The sequence below is a fragment of the Acanthopagrus latus genome, chromosome 13, assembly GCF_904848185.1.
Source record: "Acanthopagrus latus isolate v.2019 chromosome 13, fAcaLat1.1, whole genome shotgun sequence".
Classification (NCBI taxonomy): Eukaryota; Metazoa; Chordata; class Actinopteri; order Spariformes; family Sparidae; genus Acanthopagrus; species Acanthopagrus latus.
The window spans coordinates 6,334,108-6,355,697 of NC_051051.1; the positions used below are offsets into that span (position 1 = coordinate 6,334,108).

A 21,590-nucleotide genomic window follows, 5' to 3' on the forward strand; every position below is an offset into this window, starting at 1 on the left:
GGAATCATGCATGTTACTATGACTTATTTTGCAAAGATGGATTCTTGGATGTGAAGCCGCATGATAAGCAAACAGACAGAAGATTACAGAGTGACTTACACTGCTTATGACACTGAGCTATAAGCTCCAAGTCATCCACATGATAGTAATCGTAGCCTGAAGTCCCAAGAACCTCGAAGGGTAGGTAGCCGATGATCGGCGAAGCTCTGAAACAAAAAAGATTATTAAACATGTAAGAAAGGCAAACACTACAATGCTGATGGAAAGAAGAAGGAATCACCACAATCACTTACCTGTGATCTAAAAACAGGAACTTCCATTCAAGGCTGTGTCTGGATGTGAATTCATCACAAGGATCTTCCACATTACACAAATCCTAAACAACAACAGTGAGAAAGTAATTACCACATCCAACACATCTCGAAAGGGTTTGAGAGGGCATGTCTTGCTGCTTTTAGTAATAGTGCCTTTTTGTTATTACACACTATTCTTAACCTTGAACGTTCCAGTGGAGAAAAACTCATGATGAATTTAATTAGTCTGTGGGAGAAACTGTGAAAGATAGTGTAGAGTTCAAAATCAGTCTTTGCCCTGGATTTGTTGTATGTCTGAGTATGTGAAGAAAAAAAAATTCCATGCCATATGGTCCAAACTTTACTGTAACATTCATTCCATCTGGCAACTGAGTGTAATCAGTCTCTTTTACATTTTGGAATAAGTAGCAGGGGAGTTGAAGCCTGTCCAATACATTTTGCTCTCTGAGCTCCAGCACAGTTTAAGGCAGAAAAAAGCAGGGAAAAATATTTAAAAAATCATTATAAAAAGACCTGCCACCTGCCTCTGCAGAAAAAAAAATACAAACATGTATAAACACTTTATTCTTTGGACTTGTAATTCTAAAGTCTACACCCTAATGCTAACATTACACCCTGATGTGACCTAAATGTAATTCAATAACTTGCCAAGTGTCCAGATTTTAGTTGAAGAGCACCTCTGGGATCAGACAAACTCTAATGATGTAATCAGTTGGAAGCTACACAGTGTGCCACGTCTCCAGAGAGAACTTTGCACAACAGAATGCATTCATGTGTTGTCGGAATAATCAGAAAAATTAGCTCCCAAATGGAAAAAGTCTGTGTGAATGCCCTCCTTAAGATGGAATGATAACTTGGAAAGTCAGTTAAGATTTTAACTTTAATTTAATGTAACCCTAACTCAGGTCTGGTAAAGCAATGTCATAGTGATTTGGGAATCTATTTGGTGCAACAAGAAGTCAGGGACAAAATAACGTTGTCCTATAAATCATCAAACATCAATCAATATGTTTAAATGCTCTAAGCAACAACACATAACACATTTTGTGAGTTGAAAGCTCATGAACACACCGAAGTTGGAAGAGTATGTGAATGCAAGGTTAGTGTGGACCAAAATGTATTATTCCTCTGACAAAATCTCTCTCCTGTCTTGAATGTCATGATCCGTAAAAACAAGCTGACAGACAAAGTGACATGTTTTAAGGTCCTTACCTTTAAAAACTGTGGAGTGACTAATCGTACAGTAGCGATGAGGCAGACCTGCTCCTCCAGCGTCGACTGCAGGCTTCTTGGTAACGTCAACTCGAGCCCGTTACAAGAAGATGTAGGCACTGTGTGGCAGAAGTCGGGGGACATGGAGACAAACAGTTAATTTTGTTTTAGATAATAGTAAAGATAATTACTCTTTTATACATTACACGGTTTACTACATCGTTCAAGTCTTGTGAACAAGGAAACAAGGATCCTTACCATTGTTATGAAACTTGAAATCTCCGACAAACTTGACATACTCGTATATGGGCGGCTCCTTTGGATCGATGTTACCTCTGGCTAGATGACAGCAAAATTCAATATGTGCCTCACCTGAAAAATAGGAGATGTATATTTTCATGGTTAACTGCCGATTCATGATACAGTATATGTAACTGTACAGTGAATTGTCACAAGGCTTAATGAAGATTTTTATTTTCAAAGGTAAATCAAGAACCAATTTAAATGTTAGTTGATTTGGAAAAATGTACTGCTGCAAACCTTAATAAAGTAGCACAACATAAAATGGGAGAAAATGTGCTTTAGAGAATATATAAATCATAATATGATCAACATGTCATTCATTTTTCTTGTTTTGATGAACAGGTATTGATAATTTAATGAATTGCTGAAGGGATCCATCATAGTCATGTCTTTATTTTTATTCTGCCTTTATTAAATGAATCAATATACATTTTTATATTTTAATTATTTAATATCTTTTATAGAAAACAACGCAGTAATGATGGATCTGCAGTGCAGGAAGATCTTTGGTGTAACTGTTTTGCTGCAGAAACAGGAACGTATTCATCGCTCTTCAATAGACTCCACAATAGATTTAATAATGTTTGCTATTAAGCATTCAAATAGCTGGAGGAGAAAGAAAGGGTTCACACCATCAGTGGGTTATGGCACCGTGCTTATGCAACATTGCAATACACTCACTAATACGTTTCTAACATCCATTGGGAGAGTCAGAGTAGCAGATTCATGGTTTAACAGCATAACAAATGAACCCTCCAATGTGAACTCTATGAAGGGAAAACTTACTGATGAAGCACTCTGACCTCAACAAGAAGTGTGCATATTGAGATGATAGATACACAGAAGCTCAACTTTAGGTGCATAGGCCATGGTAGTCATGAATTGAGGAAGCTATTTATGCGAGTTCAGCCAACGGTTAACAAAAAATGGCTGGGAAATGTATAAAAAAATCCACAACTTATGTAACATGATTCAGCATAATCTTCACCGTAAGGCAGTCGTTTTGCTTAAAGACAGACTTTTCAGATGCACAGACTGACACACAAAAGATGTAGATGTCTCTTTTGAAATGTGCCCCTGGACATGACGATCGCTCCAGACATGGCTCTGTGACAGTTTGCTATTTAGGCTAAGGACGGTGCGAGACACTCAGCATCTCTCTTCCTCAGAAAAGCCCAATAGTAACACAGGATTAAGGTCAGTGTCTTGAGCCCAAGATACTACATTGCTTTGGATTACTGTGCTAACAGAACAGTGATTTAAAGTCTTAACTATGATACTAAGCTAGCTCCTATTATTAGCTAAAAGGCTAATCATAGATACACACTAATCAGCAATCCAATAAACTTTAGATCCTGATTCAGCAACCTGCTCTAAATATAAAGAGTCTCAAGTTACATTCTGAGTATCAGCGTGATCTCTGGAGATGTTCTGTAACCCAAACTCACTTGGAAAAGAGTTCTGCAAGACCACTGATATCAGGAGTCAAGTGTTGTTTTTGTATTTCAGACATACCTTATATTACGCAGAATATTGAGCTATAATGTTTATCTCCTACATGCTGAACTTTTGTTGACCTCCTGATGTAACAGACACAGACAGAAGCAGACAGGGGTCAGACGTGTGCAGAGAGGCCGCCCAGTAGGATACTCACTGTCAAGGAAGTCAGCAGCAATGGGGTCAGTCATCAGCATGTGGGATGATAGCAGCTTATACACCTCCCCGTGTTCCCGCTCCGGGAGGAAATTCAAGATATTTTGGTCCACCATATCTGACTGGTGCAAGAGATTAGAAGGTATGATGGTAAGTCTTTTGGCCAGTACATCATAAACAAAAAAGTCAAAGTAGCAAGATAATAATAGGTGACATAATCATCAAATTGATCTTAATTACTTCATATCATTGTTTTCTGTTTCCATTTTAATTAGTGCTTTTCAACCAGTGTAGTGAGGTCCTGAACGATTCCAGTCAAAAACCCTAGCTCTGCTTAGTTCTGCAGTTTTAATGGATCAAACCGTTTCTTGAGCTCATGTTTGCCATGAGTCCTAATCATTAGTACTGCACACTATCAGGTGTTAGGGGCACAATCGTTCAGTCGTTTTCAAGGAGACAGACAAAGATGCTCATCAAAAAAAGTGTGCAAGTTTGAATGAATGTGGGTTTCATTTATTACCTCCACCACTGAGGTTATGTTTTTAAAACTGTGTTTAACTGTGTTTTTTAATCTGGTGTAATTAATTGGCTGGTATCTGTGAGTGAGTACATTTCATTGTGGATAAAGGAGACTGTTTGGCCTTGCCCGAGGTGCACACTCTGCTGAGTGCCATCTTTATACTGGTGTCATAATAACCCTGATTGATTTCACCATATAAATATAACAAAAACAATGTTTCCTTGAACTGACTGAAAACTAAATGAAAACAGTTATGATAACAATTTGTCAGTTCAACTCAAATACTGGCCTGTAGATAATTCTAAAAATGTATTAAATCTTTTTCAGTGATGTGAGAGTTGTGTTGTTGGATGAGAACGTGCCTGAAGCTGAGAAATAAAACACACATGACAACAACAAAAACAATACAAGAGAATAAAGTCGACTCATTTAAGCTTTCTCACTTACCGGTAAATGGCCAATAAGTGAAGACACGCTGTCAGATACGTATATGATGTTGCCATCCGTAGTTAACGCAACCAAGAAACCATCCAGGGCCTGAGAGAAGACAAGGAGGTTACTGTGTGTTGAACAGCACGAGGTGAACAGAAAGTTGCACAGATCATCATCATCTATGCTACTTAAATGCATTTCAAAAACATACTGACCTGTGTTGTTGACATCCTGTTATTTACTTTTTATTGGTTCCCTACCTGCCTTAAACTGCCTCACAGTTCTTACACTTCCAGTAATAGTAAACATATTATTGGATTCTTATGATGTCATCCAGCCTCCCACTCTCAATTGGCATTTTAGGGAGATTGTTTACTTTATCTTTCTATTATCAGTATCAATGTGAGAGCTACAAAAACTACCCCTCTGAACTTTACCTCCAGCATTAGCTGAGTGAACTCCTCATTACTGAGGAACGATGGCTTCCAGTCCTGCCTCACATCGCATGTTTCATTCTGCGCTGTGATGTCTGAAAAAGACAAGGACGAGGATTAAGTTTGTTACGTGACTGAGACTCAAGAAATGCATCAAATAATAACTTTTTCAAACTGGGAATACATGTGTTGCATTTTCCTACCTTTCTGTTTCTGCAAGAAGTCTATAGTTCTCTGCAATATGGTGGACTTGTCCATCTTGCGCGGGTGGCCCTGACCCTGCAGCATGGTGCATAGCTCCTTGATGAGCACATTGAATTGGTCTCTTCTTTTTTTCTCCGATTTGTTACGAGATGCCCTGCAGCGGTCAACACATGAAAACAATTAGTAACCAGTGGAATTACAGGTAAAAAGCTCTGCAGATCGGTGTTCATCTATCCTGTTCAGACTGCAACAAGGACAGAGGAAGGAGAGCATGTCAATAGATAATCAACAGGGAGGGTCAAAGAAATGTGAAAGAGGTGCCAGTTCATGAAAACTAACAATGCAGAGATTATTTTTCTGAGTAAAATAACTGTTAAGAAGTTATAATATACATATGTTATGAAGACAGAGCAAGAAAACGCCTCTGAACTATTCTATTTCTAATGTGACTCCATGTCTGTTGGATGTGTAGATAAGCAGCTCTTATCTGCCCCCAGTGCCCAAAAAGTGATTAATGCAACTTTGATAGGAGAAATAATTAAATTTGTGAACTGATTGGGCTCTTTTAATATCGACTAATCTGGAATCACTGAAATATTTTAGAAAACTTAAATCGAGGTTTGTGTAATTAGAAAATGTGTTTCATCCTAATTAATGGGTGGAATAAGGCGGCTCAAGGGAAGCAGGAGCAATAAGTGACAAAAAGTAATGATCACTTTTTATTATTTCTTAATTTAAAATGGGCTCAGGTGGCCGTTAATTTCCATGCATTTCACTCCTATGCATAATGTGACATTATACCTTCAGGTTTCTCTTGAAATCATTAACTCAAATGCATGTTTTCCATTCCAATTATGGAAGGAGCACAAAGAGACAAACAGATTCAGTAAAGTTGAGATCTCTATGCTCCAGACAGCACATGTAAATATACTGTAATGGATGTATATACATTCGGACAGAAGTCCAAACACACAGACATACACACACAAACATACACACAAGACTCTACCTTTTTGCCCTGTCTTTTTCATCTTCGTCCATCAAATCGTCCACGCAGCTGTTGGTGCTGGAAAACAGAGGGGAACAAAATAAAAGGGCTATAGAGATTAGTAGCAAATCTATACATGTTACTACAGTGAGAGATAAGAAATTGTTATGTTCAGTTGGTTCACAGTGTTTTGTCATGTTAAGCTTCCATGTACATCATGTGTTGCAACTAGAAAAGAAGTAGAATAAGACAAACAGTGTAGCATTAGCCTGATGAGCTAACTGCCAGTAAGGGATGAAAACCAAAATAGTTTTGGTTTGATAAGTGAAAGAGGGGATTAAGTGGTACGAAACAGAAAAAAAAGTGATTAATTTTCATTCATGTTTATGTTGCAAGTTACAACAAACAGTACAGTACATTATTTGTTGATTCTGTTTTATGAATTCAATAAAAATGCATCATTCCTATGTTAAATACTGAAGACACTGAGCCTGAACACAGCATGGTTCTGTCTATTACTGAACCCCTGTGGCTTCATAGGAGAGGCTATTTCCTTTTGAAACAGATAAGTGAAAAAAAAATGGCTCAGACCAGGAAGCTATGCAATGTGCATGAAAGAGATTTCTCACCTGTTGTTAAATATGTTTTTCCGTGTGTCTACACTGTGTTTCTTATTTACATATTTATCTATGATTGTCCCCTTTGCCTTGTAGTATTTGAATGCCAAGTCTGCTCAACCCATCTTAGAAATCACTGTCAACCATACGTTTTTTTCTTCTCTCACCTTATTCCTTAATTAGTCAACCCACATAATTTCATCCACATCCAACAGTAACTTTGCCAAAGTCTGTCTGAAAAACTTTTCAGAGTCTCCAACTTGAACTCAGCTCCCTTTTTCATAAGACTGTTTATTTCACAGGATTAATAATAAAAGCTGTGTGACACAGTGAACTATTGTTCAGCAGCTATGAAAATAATATTATGTATGGACGTATTTAGAAAGAGCTCTTATAGTGCTCAAAATATGCCAGCCATTGAAATATTAAAAAGTGAAGAGGAGGAGAGGAAGACAAATAGCTGAGCTCTTTTAATGAGAAAATGACAAAGGCTGTATTGCTTTCAGCTTTTTCTGACATTAATAGGTAGCCAAAATAACTCAGTTGCATGATTCAGGATGATAAATGTCTGATTTGATTTAAGAGGAGTGTTTTTAATGATAGAATCATGTCTTTTTTATACATGTAAGCTTAAAAACCAGCTGGATTTAAATGCTGGAACAAATTTTTGATCAATAACTGTCTCTTTACACATTAGAGCTTCCCTAAAAAAGACAATGTTTTGCCTCCCAACCCAGGAATTCTATTAGCTTATTTTAGAATGTGTACAATAGATATAAAATTAGATTCAAAATATGAACAATGAATCACAAATACAAAAAGATCATCCGGTAAAACTGAGAAGTTTTGATACTCACTCCCATTCCCTGCGGGAGGATGGACAGGGGCCACCGAAGTCAGAAAGGTTGTCCATACTCACTCCCTTTCCCAACCAGGCCCTCTCTGAAGTCTTAAAAGTCCCATCCGCGCTGACCTCTTCTGAACACTCTTTCGGAAAAACCTACCGCGGACCAGCAGCCCAGCGCCTCCTCGACTCCACCAAAGAAACGCCAAAACCTGTGAAAACAGACAGAACTGATTGCAACATCCTGAAAGTGGGTATTTTCGTTTGGACCTGAAAATACAGGAAGGTCCTTCATTCATCTGTATAAAAAAATATCTCCCTTTTTTCTTTTTACTAAAAGGATGTAATGTGTTTTGCGGGATAACCATTAATAATACAATGTAATGTGCAATTACAGTCTTCCTTTGGTTCCCTCTGTACAGTGCTTCATCACTAAGGAAGTGTTTTTGCACAGGAGGAGCTCCCCTGACCTAGAAAAATGTCTGAGGCAGAAACCTCTTTTGATAACCCAGCATAAAAAAAAAAACTGAGCGTAGAGCAGCCACCTCCGTCACATCCTCTGTGTAAGGCAAGCTTAGACAACATGGAGCAGACACCTCCATTATAACACAAACTCGAGGCTTACATACAGCTGTATTTAATTTAACACGTTGATAAACTGCACTTCAAATAGGACAATGTTTTCTTTATGTGGTCAACATAACGATCATCATCTCAGTCTGAAATAGTAACAATAACAAAGAGAAATAATTATTTTCCAGTAGGAAAACTACACACACAACTTTCCTCTAACCTTGATTACTTTGTGGTTTTGTAGTCTGGAAATATTTGACATTATACATCAATTACATATCCAAGTTATTGCAGGGTAACGTGAATTCAGCCAGTCGTCTTTGTTTTTGCGGGTTTGTCCTTATTCCACATGTACACACAGTGATGCACAAACGAAGCCACAGGGGAAACTACCAGTTATTGCATTTTCCATCATTTTCAATTAAGCTGGGACTCATTGTCAGAAGGGGGACACTTTCATGGAAATTTAAGAGTGGTGTGGTGCAACTCTGAATAATTAACAAAAAAAGAAAACTGTTCTTATTCTTACGTCCTTTTATTAACTCTTCATTCTATGTTCATACAACTAACAGTGTGTATCTGGCCTTTAAGCACTACTTCAGTTAATAACCACTGGCCATAACTGAGGGAGCAACAGACCACTTGTTCACTGTGTGATAGAAATGTACATATGTGAATGTGATTGATTGGCAACCGGCCCTCCCCGCCCCACTTCAGCTGGGATTGGCTCCATCCCCCCACGCATGTCTCTAGGATAAGCGACTATAGCTGATGGATGTATGGATGACTAAACAGCCATGTCTCGCTGAAAAACGTTTCCACCCTTGTTACTGCTGATAATGTCTAAGGATCAATCTCAGTCAACACATATTTCCTAAATTAGCAAATACATTTTTGTCACTAGATCGTCTTAGTAGCTAAAACATATGTTTGATACCACAGTTTACCTCAGACTTCATCTTTACCAGCACTGAAATCCACGCTCTCAAAGCAGCTAATATAATCTAATTTAAAATCCTTCTGTGGTGTGAAGAATGCCTCTCACAGATTGTATCTACATCTGTTGATATGCTAAAAGAGAGCACTGTTACGCACAATCACGCCGTTTTCAAGTCAAATCTTCTCCATGCACTCTTACTGTTGATTCAACACATAGACGCATCACTGTTTTTCTCATTCACTGCCCTCTTCTGTGTTTTATCAGAAGCTCTCCATGCTTGATCTGAGCGCTTCACAGTAAAAGTCCTGTCAGAATCCAAAAGATCGACTAACATATTTTGCTTCATTGCTCTGTAGCTCAAGCTCTTGTACAAGGTCACATTTTCTCAGCTACACATTAAAATAAACAACTGTCAGATAATGCATTGCTCGACTGTACCTTCAACAAATTATGCTCACATACATCTAACTTGTAATTAGGGAAGATTGGCACAAATACATCAAAAAGCACTTGCCTTTCAAATATATAAAATAAAACACAAAATACTGGCATAACAGTATTACATTTTAGTCATTAACTAGCCTCAAAATGGATTGGATTTGTTTGTTGACTCATTAATTTGTGTTATTTAGTATTATTCAGGTAACTCTGCATTTACTTTGTCTGAACTTTAAACTCCAAATATAGCCTCACTCTGTAACATACCACATATCAATGGAAAAACATCCAACATACGAAGTATTAATGATTAACTGATAATCAGTTGTTAAGGCAGCCAACTGTCAATTTTAACAATGCTGAAATACATTGACAGCGTTTAGAGCCAATGCAGGAAGTAGTACGTATGGTCAGTGTTTGTCTTGAAAACAGGGGGCCCACTTTCACATCCCGTCTCCTACTTCAAGTCAGCGATTCTGAACCATGATCACAGTCTGTACTTCAGCTTTAAACAAGCCTTTTAGCCTTTACCATACCTTAACTTCCATGTAGTCACCATTTCCCCAAACTTTCCCTCATCTTCACGTCAGACAAATAAAAGCTGACAGTTTAGTTTTCGGTTGGGAGATCAATGCACATGTGCTAAATGTTAACATTAAGACTGAGCAATCCACATCCTCGATGATGTGCATGCTGAAGCCCAACCTTCAGGCTTAACTATTTAGAGACACCTTTCCATGAGAGGCTTAATTAATGTAAACAAACTGATGTCTGCTTCTTTCCTCCCTTGTCCGCACCAACACAAACACATGACAGAAGGAGGGCAAAGAAGTAGCAGGGAGAAACTTTGGAATCAGGGCGCAGGACACTGAACTACCCATGACTTCAATCGCTACAGGAATTTATTGTTTGCAAAAATTGATCCCGACTCTCTCTCTGTTATGGCTGAGGGAAACGCTAATGCTTAATCGGAAACATAACTTCTGCATTTACTGCAGAGCTGACTGCACTTACTGCCAAAACTACCGTTTAGACAGATTACACTGCAACAACGTGAGACTCAAACCTCCCAACTCCCAAAATATAATTTCCTGAGATGTGAACCTTTTTTACTGAGGTGCTTTTGATTAAATGAGAGAAGCCTAATTCCCTGTATGAGCAGCATAATATTAATAAATACTGATAATTAAATTCAACTTACTGGGAAAATGCCTTTTGTTGTTTTTTTTCCCCAAAAAATGACTTAAAAATATTCAAGTTTTGGTGTGTCAACAATGGCTTTCTGCAGCTTTGACTTATATATGTTCACTCTGCAATGCTGTGTAAAAGGACACCTCCCATATCAGCCTCCATTCTTTGAATGTAAGGAGGTTAAACCACACCTTGTGAGGTTAACAGCTAAAAAACAGCCGAGTCTAGTTACACTTGTGTCCTCGGGTATTTAAAGCCTTTGACTGGCAACCTGAACTCATGAATGTCAAGTTCGCACACCGAAGTTCAAGTTCACGACCAAACTGTATGTAAACAGGCTGTAGAAGGAATGGACACTGCTGCTCTGTCAAGGAGGAAACTCAATGTGAGAATAACAATGTTGTTCTTGGAGGCGTGTGGGTTTCATTTTAAAGTTTAATGGAAGAAAAACACCTGCTCCCACACCTGAACCTCACACCTCACCCTATAGCCTGTCATACGATATAATGCTCAGTTATATATATATTTATATATATATATATATATATATATATATATATATATATATATATATATATATATATATATATATATATATATATATATATATATATATATATTTATATATATATATATTAAAAAAGCAGGGTTTTAAAACTAACTAGCAGTCTTTTCAATTGCATCTCTGAAAACATGAGCCTCCGGTGTACAAAAGGACATCTGAAAATAACAGGTTCCCTTCAAACTTACTGGCTGCGCCAATAGTAGTTAATCTTTGATGGTGCACAATCACATTGTTTTGTTTTGAAGTACCTCCTATATAGTCATATATTCAGCCTGCTGAATACCCAGCGGTATAAAAGGTAGCACACAAACACACACACACACAGACACACACACACACAGACACATGTCCAGGAAGTTGACTAATCTCAATTCCACCAATTTATTCTGGTCATGTCAACCATTGACATGACATGACTGTTGACATGGATAGAATAAATTGCTGAAATTAGTCAACTTTGTCCTGAAGATTTGTCAGTGTGCTACCTTTTTACCTTTGGCTATTCAAGCAGCTGGAACATGGAGTCAGGCACTGAACATGGTACCTGTTTGTCAGATACTGTAATATAAAGTAACTACTAATATTATAACTTTTGATGATGATGATATGGTTTTTGATGGGCTTTGTACCAAACTAGCATGTTCCCAAACATCAGAGGAGTAAGATTTACTGGCACTTGTGTGTCACCACATTGCTTGATTTATTAATCGTTTGTTGTGACACATTTTGACGAATATTGAGATCAGTTGTTCACCCCATCTGGAAATCTGGGTCACTACAACATCAAAGGTCGTGTTATCTGGCCGATCCTCATTCAAGGATTATCAACACCTGTGTGTGGCTCTCAGTTAATGAAGGATTACAGCTCTCATACAAACAGGTTTTATTTGATACCATCAGTAACGCAGAAGTTACGATAACAGTGGCTCGTAAATGACCTGAGCGCACATGACAGATGTTGACAGCAGATATTTCCCTCGCTGTCGAAGACAGGTACAGGTAAAAAAATACCTGTTTGGCCTCAGTGATTGAGGTGCGGCGCGTTTGTGAGCCTCAGCATGCAAGGATTGCAGCTGGAATGATTTTCTAAGAAAAGTAATTTACGATAGATGTAAGGAAGATTTTTTTCATATAACGATGGCTAACAAATACTGTCAATGTGCATTTCATTTGACAACCATACTGAGCTTGATATTAACATCTGACTCACTGTATCGTCACACAGACAGCTTCAGATATTATCTTCCACCTTATAATCTTTCAGTCCTTCCAGTATCATGAAGCAGATAAGGGCAAATCCGGGAAATTTTAACCCATAGGTCTAAATCTTTGAACTGTTTTATGATAGAGGGTATTTACTGGGAAGGTCACAGAGAGGTACTGAATGCCCAAATACCAAAGAAAACATTGATTTGGATCATTCAGGACAGAAACTATGTAATTATTTATTTTTTTGCCTTTCAAAATTAACACAGAGCTGGTTTATAAATAATTAACTGGATATATCTATTAGGGCGACACTGAATAATTCTTACTAGCTAATATCACAACTATTCCTGTGATACTTCTAGGCATCTTAGGCCATTATGGCAATGTTGCAAATGAAGGAGCAGGACTGCTTTCTGGCAATACTGGATTTCTGCATCGATGTGCTAAAGCAACAAGATTTGTCTGGTGTTTAATCTGCTGGAAATAAACAAGCCAGTCCATAAACAGCTTCTTAATTCATTTTCCAGATCTTTATCACAATTACTGCAGAGCTTGACCCACATATTGGTACTGGCGACATTGGCCAATCACAAATATAACAGTATTGGAATTTATGTTGTCTGATATGCACGTTAATGTCACTTTTTTCACATATATTGCAGAAAAGGATGCTTTAATCTACAATCATTAAATTCCCAGTGAAGGTTACAGTGCACTGATGTCATGTTGATCAGTAAAGCTTATTGTTAACCTGTAAAATATCCTACCCTTTATTACATGTCTTTGTCAGAAAAATGTATGTTTACCAGCCATCTGAATTTCTTCACTCCCCAATCTCAGTATCATCCCCAAAAATAGAGTATTGATCCGGCTTTAATCACAATAAATCCATACCGATCTCACCCACTCTTTTTTTATCATCAAAGCAAAAATGGTCAGTATTGGTGACTCAAACCACCGATTTATCATTAATAAACAAGTTTACACCCGGTGAACATCACCAGGTCAGCTTGACATTTCAAAACAGACCGTCTAAATGCCAGCTACAATCTATGATGAAAATGCACAAAGCAACTTTAGAGCACAAGCAAAGCTCAATAACAAAACAAGGCACACTTTCAACTGTGTGGACTGTAAACAAAGGCTTCATAAAAGATTAACAAAGCAATATTCATCCATAAAGACACACAGGTATGAAAAACATAGACACTTCCTGTAATAAAAAAACAATCACGTTCTCGGCCAAACGTGAGCAATGATCTAGACCATAAAGTCCCAACTGACAACTCACAATAAAATAAATGTTTATCATCACCACACCTCATTGTTGCTAGATGTATTTTTACTGTCGCTCCATGTAAATTGAAAAGCACCAATACAGCCATTAGTTATAACTCAAGATGTTTGCTTATTTACCAGAAATCTATACCATGGAATTAAGTGCTGCTGATCATTATCAAGACTTTTTCACAGGGTTTTTCATGTGCATGCTAACGATTTGCCTTGAAAACATTCCAGCCAGAGAGCTCAAAGTGTTGTTGCTGCTCCTGCGCTGATAGATGAATTTAAGCTACTTGCTAATCCATCTAGAGTCTGGGAGGGTGGGGGGGAGTGACTGCTACTGTCTGCTGGTGCAAAAGTTTACATTGCCTGACCACCTCAACCTGCATCTGGTTTTGAGCCGGCAGCTCAAGCTGTCAGGTAAACATTAACTGGGCCTGGACAAGCTTAGTTGGAGTCAATCTGGAAAGGTTTGTTGTAACACGTATCTAGGTCTGGTTGCTTTAGGCTCAGGCTGCAATCTGAAATCATTTTAATTAGACTAAACTCATTTTGCTCCATTTCCCCCATATGATTAAATGTTATTCTATTAAAAAAAAAAGTCCAACAGTCCATTGTGATTTCTGTACATGTAAAGCCCCCCTTAAGGGCAAAGGAAACAGGATGCAATTCTATAGGTGACACCTGAAGAAAAAAAAAAAAGTAGGAAGTTCAAGGAGTGCACTCAATGACCCTTTAACTTCCCAGTATGTATGCATGTATGTATGCGGTTAATAAGTCATTTGGCCACACTTCATCACTGTAAATCTCTCTCTCCGTGAAGTAAAACACACCAACTGCAAATGAGAAAAGCCCAAAACGCTGTGCGAAAGAGAAAACAATGGGTTAGTCAGAGACATGTGAACTCCAGCAGACTTAAAAGCTGCCAGGTTGGGTAACATCAGCCTGACCTAAGCCCGTGGAAGGAAATCATTTAATGATTTCTTTTCCGGTGACATTTAAAATTTTAGCCATCATAAAGACGACACAATGACGAAAATCCCTTCAGTGTTATGCCATGAATGTCATCAGCCGTGGTGGTGGTGGTGGTGGTGGTGGAGGAGGAGGTGGGGCAGGAGGGAAATAGGTTATTTCAACCTTGTAACCAGGGCACTTGATGACTGAGAGCTGAAAACATGCGAGCAGCATTCAAGAGCGCTGCGTGGTTGCAACGTTGCTCAAAACAGAGTCCTGTATTTTGACAGAATATATACCTCCAGCCATACACACTGTGTGTCTCGTAGAAGATGATGAGCTCAGTGTTGAATATGGCGGTTGACCACCTTCTACTTTTGCTAATGAAAAAAGAGGCCACTGGTGAACTTTGACGTTATAAACAGTGAGCGGCGACATGACAACATTTGTGCGCTCCGTCTGTCAAAGAGTGACGCGAGAGAAAGAAAAAAAACACACACACACAGAGAGCTTTAATTAAACCACACGTACCTTGACAACGGGTCCCCAGCAGAAACAAAGATCCACGCTCAACTTTAACCAATGCAGACATTTTCTTTTTTAAAAAATAAACTACAGCATAGCAGCCGAGCGCAACTACCAGCCTCTGACTGACCGGGAGCGAGCGCCGAGAGCGTTACATTGCATAACAACGCCTAAGTTAATAACGCGCTGTTATTAATCGCCGGCGAGCCCCGTCCGTGGCTTTTGGCAGTCCTAATTTGTGAACGACACACGACCGAACACCTCCATTCGTGGTAGTGTTGGCTCAGTTGCGGGGCTCGGTTTCCCTCTTATTTTCCAGGCACTGTACTCCACATCCTCCGCTGGCAGTGGCTTGTAAACAGGACCGAGCGGCTGAGAGCAGCGAAAGTAGGTCAGCTGGTAGCTCAATACTCGGCTAACGATGGCAGCAGCATAAGCAGTCGGGCTGTGCAAGGCAACCGAAAGAAACCTGTGGTGACCGGGAGGAGGGCTCAGATTGTAATCTTTAACACGTGCTTTAAAAAAAGCATAACAGCACCCACACTAAAATGTCATTTTTGGCTACTTTTAAAAGGGGGCAGAATTATGTGTAATGTGTGTGTGTGTGTAACGCAGTTTATTCTGGGTGTGGATGAATGGTACGGTCTGAAGTGTAGCCTAATACCACTTGGCCATGGGAGCATGACAAGTAGTCTTTAATCTATTAAGCCTGAGTCCACATTTAACCAGAAAGAAATGGGAAAATGTGCATTGATTGATCAGCGCTGACCCCTTGTCTACATTCAGAGTAGGTGAGGGTGAATGTTGCTCCCCCCTCAGACAGCAAGACAGCAGATTAGCCTGTCTGACCCTATTTACAAAGGTTAAAAAGCATTTATTTAAGTCTGAGAGACAAGACACACAACACTCTAACCCATAGGTAAAACAAGAAGTCGAAGGGTTTTGTTTTCCCTTCAAGTACTTCCCCACTTCCTGAGGTTTTATTTATTTATTTTTTTACAACTTCCTGGTTGCCTTTTCCTTCAGCTGAAGTCCCAAATGTGGGTCAGCAGTCTGCATGACTAATTTCAAGGGCTCATAATGGACCGGCTCCAAAATGTTTTTGCTCCTGTCAAGTGATCACACAAATGGGCACATATGCAGATATACATCGAAGTGTTCAGAACTCGCAAAACGTATCAACAACTGAAAGTGAGCGTTTCAGACAATCTATTTACTTTAAGACATTAACCCTGAGATAATAAGTAGGAGGTGAAACTTTAGACCCTAAAACAACCCTATCAGTGTTAGATTGTCATAATCATCACCATGTTAATCATTCCACAGAGTTTACAGAGTCAACAGTTGTAGTAGACAGTCCCTGAATCTGATAAACAGTTTTGTTTTTAAGTGACTGGGAACACACGACAATTGATTATAGCCGTAATTTAGCTGTGATGACTGATTTTCAGTAGGGAGATAGCAGATGTTGTGTTATTGGGGTGTTTTCGTGACAAACCTGAATGTGAGTTTGTGTATTTGCTGATCAGAGAACAACATTTGAACAGAAAGCCCTGCAGTCTTGGAAAGTTAGCTGCTAAATGTGCAACCTGTGATTGTCTTTTCACAGTGTGAAGTCTAGTGTGCTTTCTCAGCAAAACAGATGGGCATTTTCACACTAGTTTACAATGGAAGGCCATTTTAAAGCATTGCAATGTCTGCTTTTTTGTTCAGTAACAACAAAAAGACAAACTGTTTTCATAATGTGATGCAGGGTTAGGGTTAGTAATTTGAGGATATAGGAAATGACTTTTAATTTGTTTTCCCTGGCTATTTCCCTTGCCATTTTTTCTTTATCACTAAATAGCTTAAAGTAGTTTGACTTTATGGCCAGGCTTGTTGATCTGTGAGGCTGTATCGACTCTCACAGCTAAGTGCTGCTGGGTCTACATGATTAGGGACAGACAATGGTGTGCCATTACATTGTTCAATATGTGATTTGCAATAAATGAATAAATATTCGAGTGTCCATCTTATCTCTTCTCTCCTTCCTCAACCTCAAATCACCATTTCAACTAGCGGGGACTTCATCTGATTGCCCAAATGGTTTTGAAAGCCTGGACCATATCCAGGGCTCAATCTGATATGTCAAATGTTCAGATGCTGAGCGTGAATACGTAACAAACTGTTAATGTTTCTTATTCATCACATTTCAAAACAATCACAATGTGAAGTCAATGTGCAGAGATGGAACTCACGGGCAGGGCCAGTGGGAGAAACAGTTCTGTGCATATCAAGTGGGCTGCAGAACCAGGAAGTAAACCCAGAGGCTAGACAATTCTCATTGGACAGAATGGGTGTCATCTTTGTGTTCACTGTCTAGGTTAATTAAAATCTATGTTCTATGTCTTTATCAAGTGTATTAGCATGGCAACACATTTTTAAATAGCAACAAACATAGCAGAGGCTGACGGGAATATCATTAGTCCTGAAGATATTTTGTCATAAACGACACATGAAAGCTTTGACTAAACGGTAGCACTTGGTGAAAGGTCAGGAAATCACATGAGTAACGTAAAGGAAGCGAGAATGTCCCACTCAAAACCCCAAATGAAGGACAACATTTAATGTCAATCCAATCCATTTGTAGTTGTTCAGATATTTTGGTATGGACCAAAGTCTCTGCTGACTGAGAGACCTACATTGCCTTCCATGGAGCCACATCCTTAGCATGTCTATAAAGCACAGTGTGAGGGTGTCGATGTGCAACAGTGGTCCAGAGTCCAATTCAAACCGAGAGGGTCATTGTTACAGTTCATGCTACAGTCCATGCTGCTACTCTAATGAAGCTACCAAACTCCTTGTAAAACAGAATAATCATACTAAAGTATTTTTTCCCTCTGACCTTTAGTGACTCAGTGATTTTTAACAGACTTCTGATAACACAATTGTACTTCTATATCTAGAATAGTTTCTTTTATGATATGGGGTCTTGAGATAAAAGCCATTATTCTTGTGAATGAAGAGTACTTTGAGCATACACAGTACAATATCTGGCTCTGCCAGTCTTCTACAGTATAGATGACAGTTTATGATTACAATTTTCCTCAAGACGTCCATGAGCTCCAGACAGACTTTAAGCAATGCAGACCACTTGTCTCAAAGGCCGTCCTCATGTAATGAGTCACACTTTCCCACAGCTAATTCAGACTGCAGCTGTTGTAGTAGTTTAGATTTAGATGACTGATCTGGTCTATGATGTGGTACCACTATGATGCCATTCTGACCAGCCTGTGAGACATGGAGCCACAGCAGCACAGCCAGACTCTCTGGTCTTCCAGTGGCTTCTACCACCTTCATCAACTAAATGACTGCATCTTTGTGCTTAATGGGATCTTGAATCTTTGGTAGGATGTCCTTCATACCTCCACAGTCTCAGCAGTCCTCGACGTGGCTTCTTCTCAACAGGGCCAGAGTTTGAGCCATGTCATGCAAACAGTCTATGACGTCTTACTTTGGAAATGCATGTAGTCCTGCACGCATACCACCTTCACACCGGGAAAAAACTCATTTCCGACTCCAATCTGTTTTTCATCATGAATGTTTTAGCAGGTTTACCCACATTAAAAAAAACCTGCATATATCACTAATTTTGGTGTAAAAGTGGTGTAAGTAGACATGACAGAGATGGCTGATGAGGTAAGGCATCTGCTTCTTCTAACCAAGCAATCAAAAAACATTTCTCATGTGGAATTAAAAGTAGACCAGTCTAAGAAAATTATATGTGAACATAATAACAATATATCATGTAGAAAACAATTGCCTAGAATTTTGTTTCTGCCCTAGTGGATACACAGAGTGTGAAATTAATGCCCATGCATGTGTCAAAAAGTGTGCAATTAGTGTCAAAAGTGTAACTATAAACACTTTTTTAACTGTCAGTAACAACCCTGAGGCTCAACCGAAGCTATTTGTGGCCTTGCTTGTGGCCTCATATTATAATCATGCTTGTAGCCTAATGTTTACTATAGTAAATAATACCCATCACTCATATTAAAATCATGTGTGATCACTTGCCAGAGTTTTGTGCAGATGTCTGCTTTTGTACAGGGTGATCTACTGCACCTCCACACAGAAATCAGAATTGAAAGGAGCCGCAGATTTATATTGAAACCTACAAGCAGCTTAGTATTGTTTGCCATGTATGTAGTACACCATGTTTGTACAGTTAAATGTTTTCATCTGGCCAGATTGTAATTTCTTTTTAAAACTGCAATTATTACATTCCTTGTGTAGTGTAGTTTTTTGAAAAATGGAAATAATGTCAATATTATAAGACTTGTATAATTCCAGTGAATCATTTCCAGTGGGAAACATGCTGTCATCACTTAATACTATTTTTACAGAGGAGTACAGAGGACTGATAGAGGGCTTCATCACATGATGCACCAACAAATACCTGAAGCCCAATATCAAAAACAATTGTGGTGGACTACTGCTATGCACTATGTCTGTCATTAAGCAAAATAAAAAAATAAAAAACTGACTCAAATTCCTTGTGAAAATGTGAGTTCACAGTTGACCACCCTGAGTCAAAGTTGATGTTTGTCTCAAATTTCACATTCATAATGAGAGACGGACAGACAACCAAAAAAACATAATGCCTCAGCCCAGATGTCACTGGCATGGAATGATAAAAATAAGTAGGGCTTAAATATTCTCAAACGAGCAAGCAAACTCTTACAAATCCTTGCACAAATTGCACCATCACTGGAACACAGCTTTGATCATCAAATTTAAGAATGCGTGAAGTAAGAAGTCAAACAGCAAGATCTGACTCGATTTATGTTACAATCAGATTTTCAAAATCAAAAGCCAACATGAAAGTAAAGTAATAATATATTTTTAAATATAACACATTTTATACGGGTAGAAGACAGAATTTGCCAACCTTTCCGGTCTGTGATTGCCTTACAGCAAAGGTTACCAAAGGAACAAGGCAAAGGATCTAAAGTGATCCACAAAGAGACATGCCTTACAGACCCTCCCCGCTGCAGGTAATTAGATGGACCAGACAAATTTGCTGGGGCCACAATTATATGGAACAGAAAATATTTACATATATTTACAACAAAAGAATACAAGAATCAATATTTATATAAATACAAATTCAACCTCTGGAACTACCACAGCAATGAGAGTTACCAAATGTTTTACTAAATAAATAAAGGTTTAAAATCAATATGTCTGTGACCTACTGTCCTGTGTCCATCATCTGCACACGGATGCCAACAAAACCCTGATCTCCTTTATAAGTATACAGCTGAAATGAATTTGAATCAGTGGCCCAACATAACTTCCTTTGCACCAAGGAACAAATCTGAAGGAGACCTTTATTTCACTAGGGTGGGACTCTTGTCTCTACTGCAACCACACTTTGTACTTAACTATGTTTGGACTGATGTGATTTAGCCACACTTTTCCTGGTTTTTAAGGGCTGCATCATAGTGAAGTGATGTAATCTTTACACTAACTTACTGACACTTGCTTTTACCCACTTCATCATTATATCCAAATTACTGATGATTATTGTGTCAATATTTTGTGAAAGCACCAATAGTCATCCCCACAATATTGTTCAAAATTGATACTGAGGTATTTGGTCTTAAACACTGTGACATTTAGATTTTTGCCCTGACATTTATAAAGTGTTTTTGAGGAGATTTCAAAATACTGTAATAACTGTCTTGTAAATATATAGCCCAAAAAATCATGAAATTATTTTGAGCCCATAGCGCCCAGCCCTAGGTCAACATCAGTAAGCACGCTGATGTTGACATTTAGCTCCGAGCAGTGCAGCCTCACATGCCTTGCTGTAGTCTCTTATTTTATTACATGAATATCTAACCTAAGATGCTGTAGCCCTCTAAAGTGATTTATCAGAATAACTCAAGATTTCGTGAAATATTAATCCAGGAACAGCTGCCACTCGTTATGTAATGTAACAAAAACAGTTGATGTCAAAATAAATCAACTACTGAATGACTGATTTAATTAAACGATGTTCAAAAACATCCAAAAATCTGTTTCATCAAGTCATATGCTAGCCCACACACTGTATAAACATCATGGCACCAAATTAATTAGAAAGTGAACTATGCCAGAGTGATAATATAGAATCATTTTGAGCTAAGTTGTTGCTATGCCAGCGACCAACAAGTGTGAGACATCTAAGATTCATAAAGATCTCCCACATTTTACTGCATTATTCACCATCCGCCTACATAGAGATTAGTTCCGCTGTTTTATGTAGGTCATGCTATTGGATGATGAGATGACATTTAGTGCTCATAAACAGGCCTCACTACATAATAAATGCTCAGTGTCGTTGGGTGCTTTACATCCTGTACCTTT

General features: G+C 38.6%; 1 protein-coding gene across 7 annotated transcripts in view; it reads right to left on the reverse strand.

The window, feature by feature from the left end:
* The window catches only part of npas2 (neuronal PAS domain protein 2), a 46,166-nt gene that overhangs the window by 11,156 nt on the left and 13,420 nt on the right, over window positions 1-21,590 (reverse strand). For 6 of the 7 annotated variants that reach the window (XM_037120799.1, XM_037120796.1, XM_037120798.1 and 3 more), the window contains exons 2-11: window positions 7,535-7,733; window positions 6,082-6,138; window positions 5,072-5,226; window positions 4,872-4,963; window positions 4,450-4,539; window positions 3,484-3,604; window positions 1,785-1,898; window positions 1,527-1,645; window positions 294-376; window positions 100-206 (exon numbers count right to left, since the gene is read on the reverse strand). In XM_037120799.1, the coding sequence (XP_036976694.1) occupies window positions 100-206; window positions 294-376; window positions 1,527-1,645; window positions 1,785-1,898; window positions 3,484-3,604; window positions 4,450-4,539; window positions 4,872-4,963; window positions 5,072-5,226; window positions 6,082-6,138; window positions 7,535-7,590 (994 nt within the window). In that variant the 5' untranslated portion in view covers window positions 7,591-7,733. Of the gene's footprint in view, window positions 1-99; window positions 207-293; window positions 377-1,526; window positions 1,646-1,784; window positions 1,899-3,483; window positions 3,605-4,449; window positions 4,540-4,871; window positions 4,964-5,071; window positions 5,227-6,081; window positions 6,139-7,534; window positions 7,734-15,203; window positions 17,145-21,590 lie in introns of those variants that run through there. The other variant, XM_037120795.1, reaches the window with a different exon arrangement.